This window comes from Myotis nattereri, assembly GCF_964212035.1.
Source record: "Myotis nattereri genome assembly, chromosome: 5".
NCBI classification, from domain to species: Eukaryota; Metazoa; Chordata; class Mammalia; order Chiroptera; family Vespertilionidae; genus Myotis; species Myotis nattereri.
In genome coordinates this window covers 10,612,197-10,638,253 of record NC_138080.1, presented here as the reverse complement: position 1 = coordinate 10,638,253, position 26,057 = coordinate 10,612,197, and the positions used below count along the sequence as shown (strand labels likewise).

At 51.2% G+C, this 26,057-nt stretch overlaps 1 protein-coding gene across 6 annotated transcripts in view; it reads right to left on the bottom strand.

The window, feature by feature from the left end:
* Positions 1 to 24,934, bottom strand: part of EVI5L (ecotropic viral integration site 5 like) — a 33,506-nt gene extending 8,572 nt beyond the window's left edge. For 2 of the 6 annotated variants that reach the window (XM_081091539.1, XM_081091541.1), the window contains exons 1-10: positions 24,739 to 24,934; positions 13,380 to 13,563; positions 8,747 to 8,936; positions 8,091 to 8,315; positions 7,901 to 7,975; positions 7,112 to 7,237; positions 5,516 to 5,659; positions 5,306 to 5,395; positions 4,110 to 4,207; positions 3,966 to 4,026 (exon numbers count right to left, since the gene is read on the bottom strand). In XM_081091539.1, the coding sequence (XP_080947665.1) occupies positions 3,966 to 4,026; positions 4,110 to 4,207; positions 5,306 to 5,395; positions 5,516 to 5,659; positions 7,112 to 7,237; positions 7,901 to 7,975; positions 8,091 to 8,315; positions 8,747 to 8,936; positions 13,380 to 13,531 (1,161 nt within the window). In that variant the 5' untranslated portion in view covers positions 13,532 to 13,563; positions 24,739 to 24,934. Of the gene's footprint in view, positions 1 to 3,965; positions 4,027 to 4,109; positions 4,208 to 5,305; positions 5,396 to 5,515; positions 5,660 to 7,111; positions 7,238 to 7,900; positions 7,976 to 8,090; positions 8,316 to 8,746; positions 8,937 to 10,746; positions 10,823 to 13,379; positions 13,564 to 24,691 lie in introns of all 6 variants that reach the window. The other 4 variants (XM_081091543.1, XM_081091540.1, XM_081091538.1 and 1 more) reach the window with 4 other exon arrangements.
* Between the last annotated feature and the right edge of the window lie 1,123 nt (positions 24,935 to 26,057).

Here is a 26,057-nt window from a genome sequence, read left to right as displayed (position 1 = left end):
TTAAATAAGCCTTAGTTCAGTAAAAATAATGCGAGCACTTTTGTGGATACACAATGTGTGTGAGCTGGGGGGTCTGTACCCATGCCCTCCTTGGGAATCTGCTAGTACTCCATGCTCGGGCCTGTCCACTTCCCACAGGGCAAAGGCTTCTGCATTTTGGGGGAAGCTGCTATCAGACAGGCCCCATCCTTCACTACTTTGCCTCCAGCCTCAGAGTTCAATTTTCAGTTGACAAACTCCTCTCAGAATTTGGGTCCAGGGTAGGAGGTCTTGCTGAACACGCATACTTCCTTCGGCTCGGCAACTACATCTTTGTGACCCACTGACAGCCAGCTAGCTGTGCCCAACAATCGTTACTTGCCCCCAGCCAGGGGGAGGCCATCTCCTTTGCTTTTGTCTTCCATCCTGTGCTCATGGATTCTGGTTAGATATTTGTGGTTTTAGGTTTTCCTATGAAGCAACTGCTCGGAGAGATGGCAGACTTGATTGCTGACCTTTGATTTATATCATGGATGGGGAAACTGAGTTGGAATGAGGCAGCGTTTTGCCTGAGCCTCCCAAGCTGTTTCAGAGGGCAGGTCTCTGTCCCTCAAAGTGATCTGGAGCCCAGAGTCTTGACCCATGACCTTTGGATTTCTTTGGCATAAACACAGCCATCCTTGGAGGAGCTGAATGTGCCCTGCAGACAACTCACCTTGCTCCTGCTTACTCCAAAGGGAAAGTATGTGTGTGTGTGTGTGTGTGTGTGTGTGTGTGTGTGAGAGAGAGAGAGAGAGAGAGAGAGAGAGAGAGAGAGAGAGAGAAAGCGCAAAAACTTGGGGGGCTATGTACTAGTAAGAGCGTAACATTTTTTTTCTGTATTTTTGATGCTTGGACATCCTGAGGCCTTGCTAATCCTGGAGAGACTGCCCCTCCCAGGATTTAGCTAATTCCTACAGATAGTAAACAACCTGCTTGACAAGGCAAACCAGCCAATCCACAGTGTGCCCCTTCCCACCCCTCCAAATACACACCTTTCTTATCTAATTCTCACATATAAGCCAATATTTCCCTTCTGAAATTGTCACAGGACAGCTAGGGACCACTCTTGTAGCCCCTGAAATTATTCAAACTAGTCAATCCTAAACTTGCTCAAACATGCCCACCCTGCTTTGCCCATTCCTTTGCTTGAAAACCACAATAAAGGCTCTGGCCCCTATTTTCCCCCTTGATCTCTCTGCCTCCTGACCAACTCTAATGCTTCCCCATATGGCCTTTCATGGCCTGGTGTGCCCTGCCTCTTTGAAACTGTAATAAACTCTTCTTTCAAAGGCAGTTAAAACAAATCCCAGGTATATTTTAAAACAGGCTAAAGGTGAAAGAGCAAAAGACAGGGCTAAGGGAGAAGGCACCTGCCTGAATCCTTTAAGACCTCCTCTCATGGGAAATTTCCAAGCTGAACATGTGGTCCAATGGTCTGCTGTATACCTACCTAATGCTGAGCCCTCATAGTCACCAGATGGGAGCAGGCCTTGTCTGTGTATAAGACACCACACACACACACACACACACACACACACACACACACAGCTTGGACTAGTGCATCAGTCAGGGTGCCACTTCTGAGAAACAGAGATGCTAAAAAATTCAAGACACAAAACTATTTCTGGAAATCCTACAACCAGGGACAGAACAACGATGCTCTCTTTCCCACTCAGGCATGGGTGGCAGGACTGGATTCTAATCTAGGTTTTGCCTTTGCCTTTCTAGAGGATGTGGGGATGAGGGGATGATGATGATAGTGGTGGTGGTGGTGATAATAATAAATTGAACAATAGAGTAAGTATCATTTCCATTTTGCAGAAGGGGACACTGAGAGGATCAGAGAGGTGAATTCATTTTCCCGGGTCACACAGCTGGTCTGTGGTAGAGCTGGCATTTGAACCCTGGTCTGCGGGACTCCAGTCTCAGCCACTGTGGTAGTCTGCCAGTCTATAGACAGAGGACAGAGCCAGGCTGTGTTGGGGTTTGTATTTATGTCTGTCCCCCTACCCCCACTGGACTGAGGACCCTCACTCTCTGCTGTGATTTGCACAAAGTAGGTGCTCAATAAATTTTTGTTGAATGAATAACTAAAATCACGTGTGGAGGGATGAAAGCAGGGGGAGAGGAGGGAAGACTGGGTTCAGAGACTCTGCACACTCAAAAAACCCCTTGTGATATGATTTATAGTAAAAAATATATATTTGGTCTTCCATCCAGTCCTGGCACAGAGCATCTAAAACCAGCCGTGGGCAAACTATGGCCCGCGGGCCGGATCCGGCCCGTTTGAAATGAATAAAACTATTGAAAAAGAAGACCGTACCCTTTTATGTAATGATGTTTACTTTGAATTTATATTAGTTCACACAAACACTCCATCCATGCTTTTGTTCCGGCCCTCCAGTCCAGTTTAAGAACCCATTGAGTCAAAAAGTTTGCCCACCCCTGATCTAAAACCCTGGGAATTTTCTAAGTGAGGAGAGAGATACAGGTGTCTTTTGTTATGTTAATGAGGACTTTTGGAAAGTCCCTTGGCCACCTAAGGATGGGGGCTGGTTCCCAGGGAACCCAACCATGTGTCAGAGAGTTGGAACTTTCAGTCCTATCCCCAGCTCTCTAGGGAGAAGAGATGGGTTGGAGGTTGAATAAATTGCTGATGGCAAATGATGTAATCAATCATGCCTGTGTAATGAAATCCCATAAAACCCCACAGTATGGGGTTTGGAGAGCTTCCAGGTTGATGAATGGTTGTAGGTTCTGTGAGTGTGGTATAAATGGAAAGGGCAGAGAGCTCTGTGCCCTGTCCCCAAACCTGTTCCTATGCATCTCTTCCATCTGGCTGTTCTTGAGCTAAATCCTTTATAACAAACCAGTGATCTAGTAGTAATATTTCTCTGAATTCTGTGAGCCACTCTAGCACATTAATCGAACCCGAGAAGGGAATCACAGGAACCTGTGAACTACAGCCAGCTGGCCAGAAGCATAGGTGACAATCTGGACTTGAGACTGGCTTCTGAAGGGGGGAGTGGCAGTCTTGTGAGACAATGCCCTTAACCTGTAGGATCTGACATCATCTCCAAGTAGTTGGTGTCAGAATTGAGCTGAATTGTAGGACACCCAGCTGGCTTTGGAAAATTGCTTGGTGGTGTGGGGAATAACCCCACATATTGGAGTTGATGACAGAATTGTACCCCCAAACCTAGTAGGGCTGGCTGGCCAGGCACCAGGGGGAGCCAGGGAGCCATGAGTGCAGTACACTGGCCTATCCTCCCTGCATATGGCCCCCGCCTACCTCGGGGCTCCCCCTTACTCCTGACCTCGGGGCTCCCACCTTGAGGGCAGCATTCCTGATGTTCCTCTAGCCCAGGGGTGGGCAAACTTTTTGACTCGAGGGCCACAATGGGTTCTTAAAGTGGACTGGAGGGCCGGAACAAAAGCATGGATGGAGTGTTTGTGTGAACTAATATAAATTCAAAGTAAACATCATTACATAAAAGGGTACGGTCTTTTTGTTTTTTAGTTTTATTCATTTCAAGCGGGCCAGATCCGGCCCGCGGGCCGTAGTTTGCCCACGGCTGCTCTAGCCCCTCAGGCCTGCGGCTGCTTGGGCCTTTAGCACTCAGTTCCCTGGACATGCAGCAATCTCCCCTACACATTTTATCCAGAGTTCTTTCTAGAGTTCATACTCTATACTTATTGGTTCACTGACTGTCTTCTCACTGCAATAGGAGCCCCATAAGGCCACGTCCACCTTGTCCACCTCTGTGTCCCCAGCACCAGGTGAGCCCTCGCTCACACAGAGAGTCAACCCCTCAGAGCCTCAGGGCAGTCTGGTGTGCCTCATGTGCTGGGCAGGGCTGCCCCCTAGTGGCCACCCACTTCTTGCCTTGGGATGGAAGCTCCCAAGGGCCTCTGGTCCCTGTCCCCCTTCCCCAGGAACTCACTTTGATTTCGATCTGCTCCTCCATCTCTTTACTCTTCATGGCTGCATATTCCTTTTCGAGCCTGCAGAGGAGAAGGCTGACACGGTCACTATCCCACCACCAGGGACCTCTTTTCCACCAGCGCCCTGGCTGCTGGGTACTGACCTCTTCATCTTCTTAGGGTTGTACTTGACCTGGTAAGCCTTGAGGATCAGCTTATCTGGGCAGCTGTCGAACTGATGGGGTATCACCTTTTGGAAGTACTGTGGGAACACAGGCAGTCACTGATTATAAGGGTGTGTAGGGGGGCGCCTGAGCCCCTCTGTGCCTGCTGTGCTCATTGCCCTGGAGGAGGGAGGGAGGGCAGAAGCAGATCTGCCTGGGATGTCACCATGTACCCAGTGCAGTGCCTGGCCTGCCTGTTGTGGGTGCTCCATCATTGTGGAGCAAGTGAGTGAGTGTGAGAAGGCATCTGGAGAGAAGCTGCCAGCAGCCAGGACTTCAGTTTGCAGGGGGAAAGCAGGCTGCAGGAGCTCCTGAGGGCAAAGGCCTGGGGGTAGGTTGAGGTAGGGTCTGAGCACAGGGCACCTTCTTAGAGGAGGGGGGAGGCGTGCTGCACCCAGGGCGGTGAGAGGATACTGAAAAGGTTGTAGAATTGGGACAGCCAGGAGCAACCTGGAGGGAAGACCCCTCAGTGGGTCTGCTCGCCTGGGGCCTCTATAAAGGGTTAAGTGTGAGCCACTGGTGGACACAGCTTGCTATTGGTTGGGGCCATGCTGGCTCCTGCTCCCCAGCCCAGCTGGCCCGCTCTAGCAGCTGCAGACAATGAACATTCGTGTCTGTGGACACAACTGTGGCCTTTGTGTATTCTTCTCTGAAGTACCAGCTGGAGGACACTGGGAGGGGGCAGGGGCCTGCATGGTAGGGACATGGCAGTGAGAAGCAGGGAAGCCAGGGTTGGATAGGCCAGTGAGGCTGCCCAGAACCCTCACTCCCTCCTTTGTCCTCACCTGGCCCAGTTCCTAGGCCAAAAACCACACCCAAGGCCCCATGGTTTGGCTAGTATAATTATTTACCACAAAAATTCTGGGGGACACAAAGCTGGGGGCAAGAGAAAGGGGGGAGGTGTGAAACCTCCCAGAGCCAGGGCCTGGGCCTTCCTCTCTCCCCACTGTCAAGCTGCTGGCCCTGTACTTTGTCTGGCAGAGCCTGGAGCTCCTTAGTGCCCAGCCTGGTTCTCTAGGGAGGCTTCAGGGGTCACAGGGGATAGAAAAGGATCAGGCTGCTCAGGAACTCCAAGCGTCTCACTTCACCTACCCTGGGTGGGGGGCAATCCCACCCTTCCTGGGCCCCTGGCCCACCTGGGACATGCCCTCCATGTCCAGCTGCATCAGCTCCACCTGGTTCACCTGCAGCAGGGCGAGGCCTACCCGGAACACGATCTCCAGGCCCTGCAAAGGCAGTGGGGACAGTGCTTCTCCGATCCCTCCCCAAACCCTGGCCCTTCCTTGGTTGAAATTTATTTCCAGTGTGGGGCCTCTGGGAGAGCAAGAGGGTGAAGGGGTCCTGACCTCATACATGAAAATGTCGAAGACACGAGTGGCAACAGGCAGTGGGAAGGTGGTCAGGAAGAGTGTGAGGAACCAGGACGAGGCGTACATGGACGTGTGGAAGCTCTGGGAGCGGAAGTGAGTGTTCAGGTCCGGGAGCTGCTCCTGAGGGGTCAGAGGAGGAGGCCCAGCACTGAGGAGGAGCCTGTGGGCACCAGGCACAGCTGTCCATGCCCACAGGCTCCTTCCACCTGGAAGTGCTGAGTCTCGGTGCTTCTGCCTCCAGGAAGCCTTCTCTGGTCTGCCCTTGGGTCCCTTCCTCTGTGTGCCCTCAGCACTGTGTTTGGGTGAGGCTGAAATATTCCAGAACTCTGAGTAGCATGAGGTGGGGACACAGGCAGGGGTGACAGGAATAGCAGCAGCTCATGGGTGCAGGATGTGCACCTTGGGTAGGAAGTGGCCCATCTGCTCTCCTTTTTGCTCATAGGATCCTCATGATCAGCCTGACAGGGAGCTTCTGAGGCTTGGGGTGGGTTTACTTAACTGCTCACGGTCACTCAGAGAGTGAGCGGTGGGGCGCAGTGTAAACCTACTGCTGGTCAACCTGTATTCCCTGACTTGCAAGTCGTTGTGTCTCCCCGCTGCCCCCTCATGATGCTCTGTGCCCAGCAATGCTCAGGGGATGCCGGTCTGATTGGCCTGAACTTCAGATTGCTGAAAAGTGACAGAAACTGGGGAAATAAGCTGGAGAAAGTATTAGGACCCCCTTGATGTCATTTACTGGAAGAAGGGCCTCTGGTGCCCCTTCCCGCAACCTGCCCTAGGCTTCCTTGCAGACCCAGGAGCTCCCTGGCACTGTCCGGCTACTCTGCTGTAGGGGCTCTCAGCTACCCAGCCTGGGCAGGGCCACTTCTCTGCAGCCCCTGGCCCCCTGCTTGTTGGCACTACCAGGCCCCCTTGACCAACAGCACCTCCCGGTTTTCCGGGCCTGAGGAATGGGGCTTTTATGACCAGGCTTATCCCAGAGCCTACCTCCCATTTCCCCTTCAACCCTCACCCCCACCTGCTGTGCAGTTTCACAGCCCCACCTGTGACAGACTTCTGGAGCAGGCCGTGTGTGTGTGTGTGTGTGTGTGTGTGTGTGTGTGTGTGTGTGTGTGTTCTTCCCTTGCATGCACAGGGAAAGTGTCTGCCAGCCAAGAGTGGCCTCTGTGCCCTGTGGGGACTGCTATTTATAAACAGAAAGGTCTGTGGCTCTCCTGTAATCATCAAAGGCAGGCAGACAACACTTTCCCTCCTTCTGCCATATCACGCTGGGAACAGACAGTGAAGGCGTTATGGGTGTGTCTGGCAAAAGCCACCTTGACCCCTCTGCCCTTGGACTCTGGAAGCCCAGAGCTCTCAGGAGCCCCCACTATAAATGCCTGGCTCTGTCCTATCCCTGGAAGTGTGCTTGGGGGCAATGCCACATGGCTCCCTGGGGACTAGAGCCCCTTTCTGAGCTGGGATCTCTGGATATGATTTCTCAGCCCTGGAATTTTCAGTTAAAAAGACCCACTGGGATGGCTGTGGGCTGCAGAGGAGTGGGTGGTGATGGGCCACCCCGGCCCCACTCACCTGCAGCATGTACTCAAACTGGTAGATGCAGAGCCCCAGCTCAGCCATGCTGGGCTTGAAGAGCTCCCGAAGGCGATACTCCTGCATCAGCCGCACAAACACACAGAAAGCCTCTTCCTCCGGCATCTGAGGGATGGGCAGGTGGGCAGGGGCTGAGTGTGGGCAGGGTGGGAAGGGGACGCTTCCTGCTCTTCTTTTGGACCTGGAATACTGTGCTAGGCCTGTTTCTGCTCTATTTAAGTTTAATGAACGTGGACTGTGTGGGTTGTCTGAACTCTCACAATGAACCTCTGGTCACTCTTGTTTACTGATGGAAAATCTCCTGAGGCTGAAGTCACCTACCAAAGGCCACCTGGCAGGTACTTGATCCCCAGGTCTGGCCACCTCCAGAGCCCATGGTTGGGACACCAGCTGGTCCACTCTCAGTGTCCCTGTTCTCCTCTTCCTAAGCCTGCTGAATTCTCTGGACAAAACCCCAGCCCCACGAACTCCACACTGGCTAACTTAAGCTCCCTGTTGGGATTCCCTGTCCAACCCTGGGAGGTGACCGAGGAGGACGGCCTGCCCCTCTAGACCCTGGACAGTACAGTGGACAGAACAGGCAGCCAGCCCGTCTGTGCTCACCCACTGGGGCTTGGCCTGGGGACTGTCAGAGGTCACAGTGGGACGCAGGGGTAGGCTCTGACAGTGGAGCCACTGGATAGGGGGTTACATTCTGCTTTGTCCACCTCCTGGAAGCACAGCTTAGATGGGCTGGGTCCTGCCATAGCCTGGCCCCAGGCCACCTACCTGCATCAGGAGCAGGCCCACGATGAAGGCACTGCCCTGGCAGTAGCCCACCTCTCGGTCCACCAGAGAGTATGCCTGTAAGGGAACGTGAGTGTCAGGGCAGGGTCCTGCCAGGCTCAGTGACAGCAGGCCAATGTGGACAGTGCTTCTTCATGTAGGGTTGGGGGGTCCTCAGCAGTGGGGGCCTCACCTTCATGACATTGAAGAGAACCTCCTGGCCTAGGCTGTCCTGGCCCTTGAAGAACTCGTGCTCTGGGTAGGTGCGGGCGATGTCCCTGCGGATCAGCTTCTCGCATGGCGAGGACATCTTGAGCAGCTCTGAGTACTGGTTCTTGACTGGCATGTTTGTAGCACTGCACAGGAGCTGCCACACAATGGCCCGGAAGTGGTGCGGGATGCCCTTGTGGATAAGCTCCTGGGGACAGGGTGGGCAGCAGGAGGCCAGACTGGATGCTGTCCCAGTGCAGTCTCCCCAGGGTTACCTAGTCTAGCCCCCAAGATGGGGCTTGCCTATGCCATGCATGTGGCTCAGAGCTCTGCAGAGCCTTTGCACTGCAGACTGAGTCCACACTGCTTAATGTACTTTCCCCAGTTTATCACAGAACATAGTGGGGCAGGAAACAAATAGGTGCCTGAGACGTCAGTGTGACAGCTACTTACCTGGCCAGCCCCATTCACACTCTCTTCCCTCCCTCCCCCTGCCCTGGCAAGGCCCCCTGAAAGTGCTTGCACAACTACACTTCTGTCCCTTTGCCTGTGCTGGGGCCCTGGTGCTGGTGGAGTGTGACCTGCTGTCTGTCCCTGCTGGCCCTCCCACCGCCCACCCACCTCCACCATCCCTGCCACCTTAAGCAGCTTTTCCTTCCTACGCCGCCACTCTTCCCACTCATTGGCGATTCGGCCCCATAGGATCCATGTGTCCTCCTCCAGGTGGCTCAAGTTAGAGGAGGCGGAGGAGCTGGATACGAGAGAGGAGCCGCTGTTCCGCCGGGAGCCATTCATGGAGCGCATTGATTTGGAGTCGGCTTCCAGGAGCCTAGGTAGGGAGGGCAGGTAGAGGCAGTTCTGGGCTGCAGGCATTGCCCACCCTGGTCCCTGGGCTTCAGTGACTCCTTGGGAACAGGTAGCTGCTGAGGAGCCTGGCACCTCTTCTCAGGGATTCCAGAGGCCACCAGGGATTTGGTCTAATTGTTCTTGCTGAGTGACCTTGGCCAGAGCCCTAACTTCTCTGAGCTATGGTCCATCTCCCTGGGTCACTGCAGAGGCTGCATTTGTTTGTCTCAATCTGTGCCCTGTACTGGGCTGAGAAGCATATGGATTAGCTCACTGAGTCTTGTACCACCCATGAAGGGCAGGTTTTGTGAAGAATCATGTTTTATGGATGAGGGTCAGAGAGGGTGAGCAGGTGGCTGGGAGTACTCAGCCAATGAGAAGCTTTATGAAACCTGGGTTTCTGATGCTTTGACAGCGAGGTCCTGGCTGACTCTAGAGGGCCTGTCCCTCCCAGGCCTAGCTAATTCCTAGAGATAGTGAAGGACTCACCTGTTAGTGCATCTTTCATGTGCAAATCAATGAATCCAGAACCCACAAACCCACCACCTCTCCATTACCAGGCTCTCACACTCAGGGCTACTATGTGTCCTGATCACCACAGGCCACCCCTATGTCCCAAAGCAGGCTGAAATTATTCAAACTAGCCCAACACAGGCCTGCCTACCCTGCCTTGCCCAGTCCTTCTTTCAGAAACCACAGTAGAAGTACTTGCCTGCATTTCCCCCTGGCTCCCTCTGCCTCCTGACTGACCCTCGTGCCTCCCTGAGTGGCCCTGCATGGTGTGCCCTGCCTCCTGCTTCTGTCTTCTCAGTGGCAGTCCTCTCCTGATCTGTTGGCTTTGTCATAGCTGAATGATAATAAATCTACATTTTATTTTTTAATAATATTTGAAAAATATTTTTTTAAAATTCAAAGCTATACTTCTGGAAAAAAGGGGTAAGTTTTAAAAATAAGAAAACATAACTGATTAAAATTTCAATCACAATTAAATTAACACAGTAACTTTTTTACAAACTTACCTTGTTATAAAACATTGTTGCCCTGGCTGATTTGGGCTCAGTGATTATAGCGTTAGTCTGTGAACTAAAGGGTCTTTTGTTCAATTCCCAGTCAAAGGCACATACTTGGGTTGTAGGTTTGATCCCTGGCTGGGTCAGGGCGCATGCAGGAGGCAACCAATCGATATGTTTCTCTCCCATCGATGTTTCTCTCTCTCTCCTCTCTCTCTCTCTCTCCCTCTCTCTCTCTCTCTCTCTCTTTCTCTCTCTCTCTCTCTCTCCTCCCTTCCTCATTCCCTCCCTTCCACACTCTAAAAATCAATGGAAGAAATATCCTCTGGTAAGGGTTAACAGCAACAACAAAAAAGACATCGTTTATGAAAAAGGAGAGGTCAGCCCTGGCCAATGTGGCTCAGTTGGTTGGGTGTTGTCCTATGGACCAAAAGGTTGCTGGCTCAATTCTCGATCAGGGCACATACCCAGGTTGTGGGCTTGTTCCCAGGGAGGGGGCATGCAGGAGGCAGCTGATTGATGTTTTACTGTCATATGATGTTTCTCTCTCTAAAAATCAATAAAAAAATCTTAAAAAAGAAGTAATATAACAGGTTCACTTCAAAAGCTCAAGAACCATTATTTAAAAGTAGTTTCAATTATTGCCTCTGTTCCAGAAAAGTTCACTAAGCACACACTGAGAAAGTGTTACTATTTTTAGTCACCTTTCATTTAATAAATACTCATACTCATGGATGTAATTATTCTTCTTCTACAACTCTATGGAAAATTAAAAGTACTTACATGTCAAAGGAGGAAAGCCAGAGCAGATTTAAAGGGCTTCAAGGAGTACTTGTCTGCTAAGCATCAATTTGACTCCCTTTTTAAAAAATTTTTATTTTTATTTTTTCAATTACAGTTTATATTCAACATTATTTTATATTAATTTCAGGTGTACAGCATAGTGATTAGACAATCATATACTTTAGAAAGTGTATGGCTGGTGTGGCTCAGCAGTTGAGAATTGACCTAGGAACCAAGAGGTCACCGGTTAGATTCCTGGTCAGGGCACATACCCGGGTTGTGGGCTCAGTCCCCAGTAGGAGCCATGTAGGAGGCAGCTGATTGAAGATGTTCCTCTCTCATTGATGTTTCTATCTCTCTATCCCTCTCCCTTCCTCTCTCTCTAAAAATCAATAAAAACATATTTAAAAATGAGTTTATTTATTTATTTTTAATTTTTTTCTTTATTAAGGTATTACATATGTGTCTTTATCCCCCCATTACCCCCCCAATAGTTTTTTTTTAAAAAGAGTGTTCCCACCAATATTTCCAGTACCCACCTGGTACCATACATAGTTATTACAATACTAGAGGCCTGGTGCACGACATTCGTGCACTGGGGGTTGTGGGGGTCCCTCAGTCCGAACCTGCACCCTCTCCAATCTGGGAGCCCTCAGGGGAGCCCTCTCCAATCCAGGAGTTTCTGTCTGTCTTTGCAATCATATGAGAACTGTCTGAGACCCCAACTCAGTTTGGTTTGTTGCTCACAGAATAATAGAGGCATGTTTTTTTCCTTTGCTTCATTGGTGGAGATTTCCTGGAAGTTTTAGGATAGCTTCCCTTTAATTTTTCCTAGACACTCTGATTTTACTTATGTCTCTCACCTTTGCTTTTCCTCCATCCCCCACTGCAATAGTAACTTGCTCCAGGCTCACTTTGCTCTAGTGCAGCGGTTCTCAACCTGTGGGTCGCGACCCCTTTGGGGATCGAACGACCCTTTCACAGGGGTCAACTAAGACCATCGGAAAACACATATATAATTACATATTGTTTTTGTGATTAATCACTATGCTTTAATTATGTTCAATTTGTAACAATGAAAATACATCCTGCATATCAGACATTTATATTACGATTTATAACAGTAGCAAAATTACAGTTATGAAGTAGCAACGAAAATAATTTTATGGTTGGGGGTCACCACAACATGAGGAACTGTATTAAAGGGTCGCGGCATTAGGAAGGTTGAGAACCACTGCTCTAGTGTTTAGGAGATCCATCTGCCACCAAAACTATGATTCCCAGCATTCCTGGTGTTCCCCATGTTCTGGGCTTCCACTTTTGGTCCTGGGGCTGCCACCAAAACTACTATTCCCAGAATTCCTGGTGCTCCCCGCAATCTTGGTTTTCCCTTCCTGCTCTGTCTTGGTCTCATGGCCTCCCACTCTGCCAAGCTCTCCCTCTCTGCTCTCTGTCTGGCAGCTTGGGGAGCCAATTTCCCCAAGTGGCTCCACTCTCCGCCGGCTCTCCCGCTCTGCTCTCCACCCGGTGCCTGTGTATGCAAATTAACCTGTCATCTTTGTCAGGTTAATTTGCATACCCACTCCTGATTGGCTGGTGAGTGTCGTGGAGGGATGGTCAATTTACATGTTTCTCTTTTATAATATAGGATTATTGACCCAAATCCTTATGCTATACTTTACATCCCCATGACTATTTTGTAACGATCAATCTGTGCTTCTCAATCCTTTTACCTTTTTCACCCAGTCCCCATTCCCCTCCCTGTAGTAACCATCAGTCTGTTTTCTGTATCTATGAGTCTGTTTCTGTTTTGTTTGTTTACATTGTTCTTCAGATTCCACATATAAGTGAAATCATATGGTATTTGTCTTTTTCTGATTAACTTTAATTTCACTTAGCATAATACCCTCTAGGTCCATCCATGCTATTGAAAATGGTAAGGTTTCATTCTTTTTATATGTATCACAGCTTTTTAAAAATATATATTTTCATAGAGGAATGGAGAGGGAGAGATAGAAATATCAATGAGAGAGAATCATTGATTGGCTGCCTCCTGCACGCCCCCTACTGGGGATAGAGCCCGCAACCTGGGTATGTGCCCTTGACCAGAATCGAACCCAGGACCCTTCAGTCCGCAGGCCAATGCTCTATCCACTGAGCCACACTGGCTGAGACATGTATCGCAGCTTTTTTATCCACTTGTCTATTGATGGGCACTTGAGTTGCTTCCATATCTTGGCTATTGTAAATAACCATGCAATGAACATAGGGGTGTATATATTCTTTCCAATTAGTAGGGAATAAACCTACATTTTAAACAAGGGGAGGGCCAGAAAAAAAAGGTGGGAAGGCCTGACTCCAGAGTCAGAGGCTTTACTCTTCTGTCTAACAATGGCTTGAGAAACACAGCCAGGTTCCAAGATTCACTCTGCTTCTAGAATCCTTGGTCTTCTCATCTGAATGGGGAACTGTCTGTTCACTCAGGGTTAGGAGGATGACATTGCCTCTGGTGGGAGCTATTACTTTGCCCAGGACCAGACTCAGGCATGAGTGTGAGGGAGCATCCAGGAGCTTCTGTTTGGGGCCCAAGCTGTACCCTGCACACCCTCCTCCTACGCCAGGCCCCAACTCACCGGTTCTGCTCTTCCAGCTTGGCTAGTAGCTCCAGCTCATTGGGGCTGAGGTTCTCAGAGTCAGAGGTGGGGGAGCAGGTGGGGGCTGACAGGGCCTCCTGGGATGAGGAGTCAGGGCTCAGAGTGGGGCTTGCCATGGTGGGCAGGCTCATCAACTGCAAGCAGGGCCAGGTCACAGCTCTGTCTGGGGGCCGGAGACACACATGGTTAGCATTGGGTTGGGTTTTCACCTCATTCTGCCAGCTCTGAGTCAGCTGAGCCTGCTGTTCACCTGTGCACATTTCCTCACTCTGGGCTCCCACTTCTGCTCTGTACACTTGGTGTACCCCTCATCCCCATGCACCCCAGCTCAGGTGATGGCCATGCCAGCACCTTCTATTCCAGATGCTGACTACCAGGATCCCTGCCAGTGTGCTCCAGATGCCTGGACAGATACAATAGGACCACAGCAGGGCCCAAGCTGTCCTGTTGTCCATGGGCATGAAGGCCAAGGCTCATCTCCACACCCCAGAGTCTTCAGCAGAGCCTGAGGCCAAGACTTCCGTCACTCAAGACCCCTGCTGGGACCTTGAGGTGCAGAAGCCCCTACTTTGGTGGCCCTTTCTGATAGCCTTGGTCCTTGTCTCCTGCTGTGGTCTGCCCTGGGAGGCCTGCCTCAGCATCTGATCTTCCCTGTCTCATCAACCAAAGTGGTCTGCTAGCACAGCCAGAAGCAATTATTCTTTACTGTTAATTGTCTCGTGCTGCCAATTGCCAGAAGAGTTAACTACACTTGGGCTGGGAAGCCAGGGATGCATCAAAGTTCTGGGAGTCTGTGCTGTGGTGGATACAGAGTGAGAGCCGTAAGTTCTGATGGGTATCCTGATCTTGGCTTGCCGTGTGCCATGCAGGTGTCAGGTCATCTCTCCTATTTTTCCTGGGGATGGTCTGGCCCCACCCTCCTGGGGGGTCCAAGGACATTGGCCTCTCACCTTCTGCCAGTGTCATGAGAGGCAGCTCAGCACCATACCCAAAGCTATGGCTCCAGACTCAGATAGACCTGTGCCTAAAGCGTGGCACCCTCTTAACCAGCTGTGTAGGCGTCTCTGAGTCTCACAGGCCTCAGAGGGTGACTGTGAGAACTGAGTATGCTATGCACGTGGTGTGTGAGAACAGTGCCTGATACTTAGTGATCATTCCATAAACATTCTATTATTATCTATCCTTGGGCCAAGGTTGAGGGCTAGCTGGGAACCAGGGCTTTGGGGTTCCGCTATGCCTGTTGTGGGACATCTGTGGGGGTTGGCATCACCTTGTAGGAGGTTCTAGTCATCAGGAGTGGCTAGGAAAGGGAAGGCTGCTAGGAGCAGGGGATAGTGTTCCTTCTACTCAGTCATTCTGCTTCTGGTGAGCCCAGGTTAGCTCAAAGGGTCTAAGAAGAGAGTGATCCCCAGGGTCATGGTGGCAGGAAGAAAATCCTGCTCCCCTACTGCCACTGTGGGCAGTCCCTTCATGCCCACCCATTCTCCTGCATGCTCTGTACCAGGAGTCCACTATGTGCTCTTGGACCCCACCTGACCTGGCTCTGACAGCTCTGCCTGCATAGGGGCCCTTGCCTGGTCTCTGGAGAGGTGGGAACTGGTCCCCTAGGCAGCAGGGGGATAGTGACAGAATGAACTGTCACACCTGCCTGGCCACCTCAGGTCACTGGGCACCTTCCTGCAGCCTAAGCTTAGCCCCCAGCCAACACCCAAGGGCTCAGGGGTTGGCTGGACTTAATCCTAGCCATGCACTTGATTCTGGCTGCCTTCCCTCATGCTGCCCTGTCACGGGGGTACTATTCTGCTTTCACCTTAAGGGGGTGGGCAAGAACCCTCCCTCCCCAGGACTCTGAGACTTCCCAGGGCCACTGGTTCTGCCTCTGGTTCCTGAGAGCTCTCCTAGTCTGTTGGGTACTAAGGGCTCTGGCTTTTGGTGAGTGGTATGAACTCTAGGTCCTGGTAGAACCGGCTGGCCAGGGACCACCTGTTCCAAAGATCAAGCAACATGCACCACTTAGCTAGGAGTTAATCATTCCTGACAGAGGAACAGTGGGGGCTGCACCAAGGCCTCCTGCAGAGTCAAAGTCTGTGGACAAGAAGTGCTGACCTAGAAGGATCTCTCTGTGAAGGAAGGGGCTGGGAAGGCTGCATGGGTTTCCCAGCTTCAGAGTTGGGAGATAGGGAGGAGCCTCAAAAGCACACCTGGATTTAAGGAGCAGTGGGGGCCACAAAGAAAGAGACTACATGTAGCTAGGGTCATAATCTGGGACACTCTCTCAGTCATGCCTCTTCCTTGCTGAGCCCAGAGCATAGTTGGCCCACCCTCTCCCCTAAAGAGCCTGAGAAAATAATTCAGATCTGAGTTTCCATTAAAAAATAAAGAACCACACCAGGAACCATCCACTAGGAGAGTGTGTTCAGCAATTTATCATATAGTAATGTGTATTTCATTCAGAAAATAAAGTTGACTCAATGCATAGGGCTGAAATTTGCAGTCCGAAAGGTAGAAACTAATGATCCCTCAGGAACTTTCTTTTGACTCATCCCTGGACTCTCTAAACACTGCTTTGCCCTGGAAGCCATCTCCTGGTGAATGTACATACATACACTCAGACACATACTCATACAGGCAGATATACACACTCACTCACAATTTCACACTTATATGTAACTCACACTTGATATACAGGTAGACACACACTCATACACATTCACTTTCACATGCACACACTATCTCATACCCATGCATACTCTTGCATGCACACAGGCATGCATGCTTTCTGCACTGACAAGACCTTGCAACCCTTGGAACTGAGTAGATTCAGATGGACACTGGCTTGCTGCCATCTTAGCTTTGTGAGCAACCTCACCTCCCTCCCCAGAGTGCCATGACTCTTACTGTTTCAACCATTCCTTTCCTGGCACTTACTGAGGGCCAGGCGCTATTCTAGGCATTGAGTGGAACAAGGTGACGAGAATACAACTCTACAGTATGCAGCCATGTCTACCTTGCTAAATGGGCTCGGAGATGCAGAGACAAGGCAGGTCCCCTCTAGGGCCAAGGGGCCATACCTCTAAAATCCACACACAGGTTCCCTCTAGGTCTGGGGTCCCAACTTCAATGCCATTTGCCCCTACTCTAACTCAGCCACCTGAAGGGGGATCCTGGCTCCTGCAGAGTAGGCAATGAGCCACCTAACCCTGCTCCTGCTGGCACCACCATCCACCTCGCTCTCATGGCTTAGAAAGCTGAGCCAAGCAAGAGGGGTGGGAAGAAGACTCTGCTGGTGAGCTGGGCAGGGAGCGTGGGGACAGAGAAGTCCAGATGCCAGACACCTCCCACCTTCTTTTCTCTCTCCCTCTTAGGGAATTTTGGACACTGTCAGTCATGCCTCTTCCTTCTTGAAGTCCTCTCCCATCTAGTTTCCCAGAGGCTGGGCTCCTGGGTCTCCTGCTTCTTTGCCCGTTTTAGCCTCCCACATGGTGCCTCTTCCTCCATAGGCTCTGCCTGGGCCCTTGTCCCTTCATGTTGTTGGTGATCTCACTCTTACGGCTTAAATGACTGAATATATATATGTCAGTGATTGTGACACCTCCATTCCAAGATTTTCCTTTCTCTTGAGAACCAGCCAGATTGCCAAATGACTTCTGAACATCTCCATCAGACCCCTGGCCAGGGCAGGAATTGTCATTGTCTGGGTCCCTGCTACTGCAGTGTCCCCTGCTGGACGTGGCACAACCTAAGAGTTGATAAATATTTGAGGAATTGAACCAACCTGCTCAACCACCAATATTTACTGGATGTCTACCAGGTGCTAGGTACTATGCTGGACTGAAGGCTGGTGGGCAAAGAGACACAGCCCCTGCCAGAGCATACAGGGGAAGAGGCTAAGAAACGGTCACCCAAACTTCCTACTACAGATGGAGACAAATGCTTGGAATAAAAGATAAGGTAGACTGGAAAACAGTCTGGCAGTTCCTCAAAAAGTTCAACAAGAGTTACCACATGACCCAGCAATTCTACTCCTAGACACACATCCACATGTGAACTTGTCCATGACTATTCATAGCAGCATTATTCATAATAGCCAACAAGTGGAAATAATCCAAGTGTCCATTGGCAGATGAATGGATATATAAAATGTGGTCCATCCATATAATGGAATATTAAAAGAAAGGAAGCTCTGATACGTATGAACATCAAAGACATGATGCAGAGTGAAAGAAGTCAGACACAAAAGATCACAAGTGACATGATGCCATTTATATGAAATGTCCAGAATAGGTAAATCCTTAGAGACAGAAAGTCAATTAGTGGTTGCCAGGAACTAGAGCCCAGGAGTGGGAGGAATGGGGTGGGGAAGAAACTGCTTATGGGACTTTTTTGGGGTAATGAAGTGTTCTAGAATTAGTGGTAGAGGTTGCACAACTTTGTGAATATACTAAGATCCATTGAATTATTCATTTTAAAAGGGTGCATTTTATGATATGTGAATTATACTCCAGTTAAGAGAAGGTAAGGGATGGGGTGGGCTGGCAGAGGGACCTGGTGCAGAAGCAGTGGGAGAGGGGTGGGTGCAACTCAAGAAGGGACTAGGCAGGGGCCAGAACCCCACAGGGCATTGTGGGCCAAGGCAGCAATCTGACTGGGTTTGCACTTTAGGAAATCTCTCCTGACCTGCAGTGTGAAGATGCTCCTCCAAGCCAACTCTCTCCTGACTAAAGCCAGCCCCTCCTCCTGCTGCAGGTTGGCCTACCTGGGTCCCTGATGCTGCCACCCACTGGCTCAGGCAAGGCCTGGTACTACCCTCCTGGTGCTTGCTCTAAACCCTTTAGCCACTCCCTACTATGACTTGGAATCTTGGAATCCCAACATTTTTGCATGGTGCACACACCCCTGCCAACCTCACCTCCTCCCATATCGCAGTCCCTCCACACACTTAACCCACAAGGAGCACCTACTTCTTCCTGCCTGTCTTTGCACATGCTGTTCCCTTTGACTGGAAAGGAATTCTCCAAGACTTGGTTTGAGTTTTTTTTTCTGTGAAATATTTCCTGCCAACACCCCACCTCTAGTGTCCTGGTTCATTTCTCTCTTTTCTCTCCCTGAAAATACCTACTCCCTACACCCCAGCCCAAGACATATTCTATGGCAATTACTTCTATATATGCCTGCCTGCTCTACTGGGTCATTCTGAGTATAAGGCCTGTTTTCTTAATTTTCTACTCCAAGCCCACAATGCAGCAACTGACATTTAGTTAGGTGCTCAATAAAGGTCTGCTGAATAAATGAAGATAAAAATATCTGTGCTGTTCAGGCAGGAGATCAAGGTCAACATCAACAGTAATAAGTCATGTTAAGAACATGTACCCTTGATATAATGAGATGAGAAGGGCACTTCACCCCTGTCTTTCTCCCCAGAAAACATCACCCAATTTAACTATGAGAAAAACCGATGGCATATCCTGATTAGGGGACATTTTAGAAAATTCTAACTAGTCCTCAAAATTTTCAAGGTCATAAAAAACAAGGGAAGTCTGAGAAAGTGTTCCAGCCAGGAGAAGCCTAAGATATGATGATGAAATGTGTGGGATCCAGGATAGGGTTCTGGAACAGAAAAAGGATATTAGGAAAAAACTAAGGAGATCTGAATAAAGTGTGGGGTATAGTTAATGATAATGAATCAATATTGGTCCATTAATTATAACAAAGGTACCAGGCTAACCTGGGATGTCACTAATAGGGGAAACTGGGTATGGAGTCTTCAGGAACTCTCTGGACTATCTTCTGACTTTTCTTTAAATCTTAAACTGTTCTAAAATATAAAGTCTATTTTAAAGATAAAGAAGTGACTATATACCAGTGTAGACAGAAAAGTAAAGGACAGGTCTAACACATGAGAGGTGTCACCTTGAGCAGAAGGTCACTCAAAAGGTCCCTTAACTAGGCTGTAGGGGAAGAAAAATTCACACTTGGATTTCTGACTCCCGAGCCTCTGCCCTATATTGATCTGCTGTGCTGCCAATCTCTCCGCATTCTTTTACTTTAGAAATAATATACATGAAGCACTGAGTGTAGTGGGCACTCAGTGAATGGCAGTAATTATTATTACTACTACAGGCCCGGTGCATGAAAATTCGTGCACTCAGGAGTCCCTTAGCCTGGCCTGCACCCTCTCACAATCCGGGACTCCTTGGGTAGGGTCCCTAGGCCTGGCCTGAGATCAGGGCCTATCAGGGCTTTCCTTCCCCCGGCTGCAGGCAGCTGGCCCCACCCCCGCCACTGTCACTGCTTGCCATCTGTGCAGCGCTGCTACCCCCTCCCCTGCCACTGGTGGCCTCCCTCTGCAAGCGACAGGCAAGGGGTGTGATGGCTTGCCTGGCCTGGGCCTCCTTCTGCCGGGCAATTGATTGCTGACCAGCTGCACACCTGCCACAGTTGCTGCCACTGGTGTCCTGGGCCTCCCTCTTTCTTTGCTGGCGGGTGGGGCCAGCCCTACAAGGGGATGTCTGCCTACCTGATTGCCCCTAACTGCTTGTTGGGGGCGGGCCAGTCCTGCGAGGGGCCGAGGGGCCGTAGTGGGTCTGGTCTCTGGTCATTCTGGTTGTTATGCTTTTGATGGCTGGCCTTTTATTATATAGGATTACTGGTTTTGTTAATCCTCACCCGAGGATATTTTCATTGATTTTTAGGGAGAGTGGAAGAGAGAGGGAAAAACAGAGAGAAACATCGATGTGAGAGAAACACATCAACTGGTTGCCTCCTGCATCCGCCCCAACCAGGGCCCTGGCCAGGGAGGAGCCTGCAACCAAGAATACATGCCTTTGACTGGAATTGAACCCAGGATCTTTTTTTTAAAGATTCAATCTTTCTTTCTTTTTATTGATTTCAGAGAGGGAGGGAGAGAGAGAGAAAGAGAGAGAGAGACAGAAGGAGAGAAATGATGAGAGAGAATCATGGATTGGCTACCTCCTGCACACCTCCTACTGGGGTTGGAGACCGCAACCTGGGCATGTGCCCTTGTCTGGAATTGAACCTGGAACCCTTCAGTCCACAGGTCGATCTTCTATCTACTGAGCCAAACTGGCCAGGGCCGCAGTCACTACTTTTTAACAGGGAAAGCTACTGAGTGTGTATGCGCCATCTTTCAGAGGTTGGTATTTTCAGAGGCAGGATAAAGGCCTCAAGTGTCCTTTAATTTTGGCTCCCTTTTCCTTTCCCCCTGGCTTCTGATCCTCCACCTCTAATGATTATGGGGACACAAAATCATTTCTGAATCTGAAGCCTTGAAAGATGATAGCTGACTCCATTTGTCCAGCAGACCATCATGGCCCTGCCTGGCTCTAACTTTGGGGAAAATGTCCTAGTGTCTCAGGTCCTATTCCTTGGCAAGGAGTAGGCAACTGATGGGCCAGCTGCCCCCCTAGGTAACATGGAGAGTAGCTGGAATTCAAAAGCAAGTGAGTAGAAGAATGACAGCTCTAAACCAACCAGTCACTTACTGAGTATCTGCTATGTGCCCTAGAATCACCTGGAACTCAACTGTGAGCAAATACGAGCCCTGCTCTTGTGGGTCTCATGGGCTGGTATGGGAGACAGACACAGATGAAACAATCTCACAAACATGTGGTGCACTGTAAAGTGGAAGAAAAGTGTAGTGAGTCATGCCAACAGGGCCTTGGAAATCTTCCCAGTAGGGTTCAATCTCTTCCTAGCTCTGGGGGGTTAGTTCTCCTATCTAAACCTCCTTCCTTCCACTGTCTTCATTTGGCTTCTAGAGCATGTGTACTGCAGGCTCCCCCAGGCAGGTGGATTTTGCTGCCTTTCCGATTCTTCCAACTATGATTGCTCTGACCAGGGAATTTCCATAGTGTGTGTCTCATGGATCACCTTTGAAACATGAAGGCTTATAGGATGGGGCCCACCAAACGAGGTACGCTTCTCTGAATGCATCATGTTTGCTCCTGCTTCCTGGGCCTCTGTCCAAGCACTCTGGCCGCCTAGAATGCTCCATACATCATACTTGCTCCACCTTCCCTAACACCCCAGAAATGCTCAGGGCCCTTTTCTGCACTCCCCCAGCAGCACGCCGTACATAATTCTGTCTCAAGTTTCCACACAGGAGATAGCAGGATGTGATGTTAAGGGCATAGTGCCGGAATCCCAGTTTCTCCAGGTTGCCTGGAAGATTAAATGAGATACTATGTAAATGGCGCTTGGCACAGGGCCTAGGACAGTGATGACGAACCTTTTGAGCTCGGCGTGTCAGCATTTTGAAAAACCCTAACTTAACTCTGGTGCCGTGTCGCATATAGAAATTTTTTGATATTTGCAACCATAGTAAAACAAAGACTTATATTTTTGATATTTATTTTATATATTTAAATGCCATTTAACAAAGAAAAATCAACCAAAAAATGAGTTCGCGTGTCACCTCTGACACGCGTGTCATAGGTTCGCCATCACTGGCCTAGGACATGGCATGGGCGTGATCAGTGTGCACTAGTGGTTCTACCTCTTGTCTTGAGATGTAGAGAGGGTCTTTAGATGCAGAGCAGGGACACCTTTGACATTCCTTCAGACCCCAATATCTGACTCAACTTCCAGGATGGGGCTTCCCCCAGAATGATCAGTATCTATATTCTGTACAAGAAAGTTGAGATCATGTTCCCCCTTGGCCCGTGTACCCATCAAAGCACATACACAAAAACATAGATGTGTATTCCAGTCTAGGGTAAAGTGCATTGCTATTGTCCACAAGCCCTCACTGGGAGCCTTCTGACCTCACTGCCTCCACACAAGGTCCCACCTTGGGGAGCCTGTGGGGTTCATTTCTTGTGTACCTCATGACCTTCAGCTGTCTTTTCATTCACTTTCTCCCTTCAGCAAGTGGGTAGAACAAACCTCTCCCTACCCAGCATCAGGGGTTCATGTAGGGGGTGGGGGTGGGCACTGCCAGCAAGCAGGCCTCCTACTGCCCTCTGTCCCCCAACACAGTAGACTATTTCTCAGCCCAGATTCAAGCTGGCTTCCTGAGGGGCAGCATGGCCACAGAGATATTCATTAGTGAGGCATCAACTAATTACAACCAGGAAACCAGGGTGGCTAGTGCTTCTGCTAGCACCCATAGATGGGTGACTGCCCTCCTGAACTCCATTGACTCCTTCCACACCGCGCCCAGAGACAGTCAACGCCACATCCTAACCTCACTGGCTCCCATGCAGTACAAACTATTGTTCTAAGGATTTATCCCCCCATTTTCCAGGTGGAGAAGTTGAAGTGCCAAGCCAAGATGTGCTTTTTTCTAGGCCATCCAGAATACACTGGTGAACACCCACAAAGAAGCCTGGTCCTGTTTACTTGGGATTGTCTAGGAATGCTTATGTAGCTTGAAGGAGCCTAGATGGGCAATGCTAGGGCTGGACTGATCTGGAAATCTGCATGGGGCAAGGCCCGGGTCTCCTCCTTACTCCCTGCAGTCTGGCCATGCCAGCTTGCCGGTTCTGTAATCTCCTGTCTTCTCTATCTCACCTCATTCTTGTGCCAGGGCCAAGCCACCTGCAGTTTTTTCAAACCACCAGCAGTTAACCGCAGAAGCTCAGGGGAACCCACAGGTTGGACCCAAGGGCGAGGGTGGTGGGGTGGCAGAACAGACAGGAAGAGACAATACAACCCAGAAAGACACAGGCACAGGGGCTTCTAGCTCCATCACAGCCTAGCTGAGGGAAAAAAGAGCCCATTTTTCCCCTTCTGAAAATATTCCTTAACAAAGAGCTGTCTGATTCTGACAGGCCCAAACCAGACACGCGGGGTCCCAGATGCCAGGAGAGGAGGAAGCTGTTTCATTTTGGCATAACATACTGGTTGTGGGTGAAAGAACTCACAGGGACTGTCAGGGGCTGGGCTGCCCCTGGGCACCAGCACTGGCCCTGCCATCTGAGTAGGTGGGTGTGATGGGGTCAGCATGCTGGTCCTACCAGTCTGGTCAGACTTCAGGACCAGGGCCAGGAGCAGTCTGAACTCCTCTTCCTTGCCAGGGGGTGGAGGGGCATAAATTAGGGGCCAGGCAGCGGTTCTTTTAGGGGGACGGGTGTAGGAGAGAGTGTGAGTGTCCTTTCCTTGGAAGAAGGGCAAAGTGGGGAGAGGTAGATAAAGGGGAAGAAGCCTGCAGCAGGTGTCCACTGGGTTGGGAGATTCTGGGTCACCCAACCACCTCCAGGGTTCCAGTGGGGATGCTGCCTCAGGTAGGTTGGTGTGGCTGGACAGACTGGCTGCCTGGGGCAGGGCAGTCAGCTCACACATCTGAGTCTCTGCCAGACCTGGGAGCACTGGGGACTCCAGGAGGACCTGCGAAGGTAAGGTCCGAGAAGGGGTGTTGAAGAGCCCTGTGTGAGAGAGAGAGTGTGTGTGTGTGTGTGTGTGTGTGTGTGTGGTACCAATTGCCTGGCCTGTGTTGGAGGTCTGAGTTTTTCTGTGTGTGTTGGGGATCCAAGTGTCTGATGTGTGCCTGAATGTTTTTTGGGGGGTGGGTGGGAGGGGTTTCACGGGTATTCTCTGTTTGGGAACTGTTGGCAGTATGTGTGTGCTGTGCGGGGCTCTCAGAACAACTGGGGGGTAGTGCTGAGCATGAGATGAGGGTGGACATCCAGGAAACAGGGATCAAGACGAGTCAAGATCAGGGGTATGTGTGGAGCTCCTGGAGTGTGCGGGGGAGGACCCCAGGACTGCTGAGAGTAGGAGATGGCCAGCAGGCTGAGGTGAGGCCTGTGGGCAGGAATCCTAATTTACAGAGGCTAGGCAAGGGCCAGAAGGGAAGGGCAGGGAGGACTCTGAGGCTGGTGTCTCTGAGGATGGGGGTAGGTCTAGGCCCAGAGAGAGGATGGGAAGTGAGAGGAGGGACAGGGTGGTAAGGGGCCTGCAGATGGGAGAGATCCGAAGGGGTGGGTGGTGTCCTGGGCGCGCAGGGGGAAGGTCTGCGGGGTCGGGGCTGGGGAGGCCCTGCGAGGTCCTGGGAGGGGTCCTGAAGGTCAGTAAGGAGGGTGGGCGGGGGTCACGGGCCTGAGGGGCACTCCCTGGGCGGGGCGGGTGGAAGTGGGAGGCGCCCGAAAGGGTCCGAGGAAGGGCCCTGAGAAGTCGGGAAGCGTCGGGAACGAGAGTGGGTGGAGGTCCGGCCCAAGGCTGACAGCCAGGGTCCGTGCTGGGAGTGCAGAGGGTTCCCAGCGCGGCTTCCGGGGCGAGGCAGCCCGACTCCCGGTCTTGCCTGGCCCCGGCGGGCCGCAGCGAGAAGCCACTTGCCTGTGAAGGGGCCCGGGAGGCCCGGGCCACGCCGCCTCCCTACCTGCGCCGAGCGCGCCGCCATCGCCGTGCCGAGCCTTGCCGTCCCGTTAGCCCCACAGCTGCCAGCCCCGCAGCCCTGGCCCAGCTCCCTTAGCCGCCCCCCGGGACCGCTGCCCCGGCCGGCTCGCCGCTGCCATTTCACCCGCTGACAGGAGCCGCTGCCCCGCCCCCAAAGCCCAGTCAACCAATTCACCGCCCCCAGTTACCATGGCTCCGCCCACAGGCCAGGAGTGACGGGATATTTGGCCATTCCCTAAGGAAGGCCCTGACTACGGCCAGAAGGTTGCCGCCTCTGAGGAGAGAAGCGAATCGAAATTAGGGAAGTAGTGAAGGATGGGTGCTTTTGCCTATCGGAATGTGTAATCCTGTTGATCAACACCTGTCGTGGCCAATAGCGAGGAAAGAGGGGTGTGTCTCTGAGAGAAGGCTGTGGCCCTGAGGAACCCCCTACTGAGGCAGTCAAGCTTTTGGCACTAAGCCCCGCCCATAACCGGCTTTCGCCCAATAAAGAGACGCCCTGATATGTCCATTATCGTCTGTCCCTCAAACCAAGCCTTGGTAACTGTTGGGACTATATAAAGAAGATTGACAACTGAAGGAGGGCGATGAAGTAACACTCTGTAGCCAATGGGATCGTGAGATTGGTGTGCGGTTAACCTCTGGGCGGTGGGACTTGAAACCTACATTGAATGACATAGGGGAGGGTCTTGGGGGCGTGGCCTAGACAGCGATGGGGCGGGGCCAGACAAGGGAGAGGCTCATGGGTTGCGTCTGAGGAGAGGCGTTGCCCGAAATCCCTGAAGGGGAGCTGATGGGACGCATCTTCCGAGCCCGACTCTGTGCTGGGGGCGGGGCGGTAGGGGGTGGGTCACACGAAAGATTCAGGCTGGTCCCCTGCCCTAGTCTATTTTGGCCGGGTCAAGTATCTTCTCTGAGGCTCACACTGCCTTGTGTTCCCCCAGGCTGTGCTATCACTGCTGCACTCCTCTCATCCCCCACCCTCCCCAGTCTGACGGCTGCGGGGGTTGGGGGGGGGGGCGATTAGGGGACATGTAGGGCCTAAGTCAGGTCTCACTGTTGAGCAGGGGCCTGGCACATGGGAACTGCTTATAAATGTTTGATGAATGAATGACTAAATGAATAGTGGTCCCAAGACTCTTTAACAGGGAAGGGAAGAGCGGGGGTGGGGTGGGGGTGGGAGGGATCACTCAGCTGGGGAGGATATGTAGGGACAGTCACTGACAGAAGGCAAGACTTAGCAAAAAGGACATATTTTTCATCCCAAGATGCAGGGATGGGCCTTGCAAGGGTGAGGCAGGG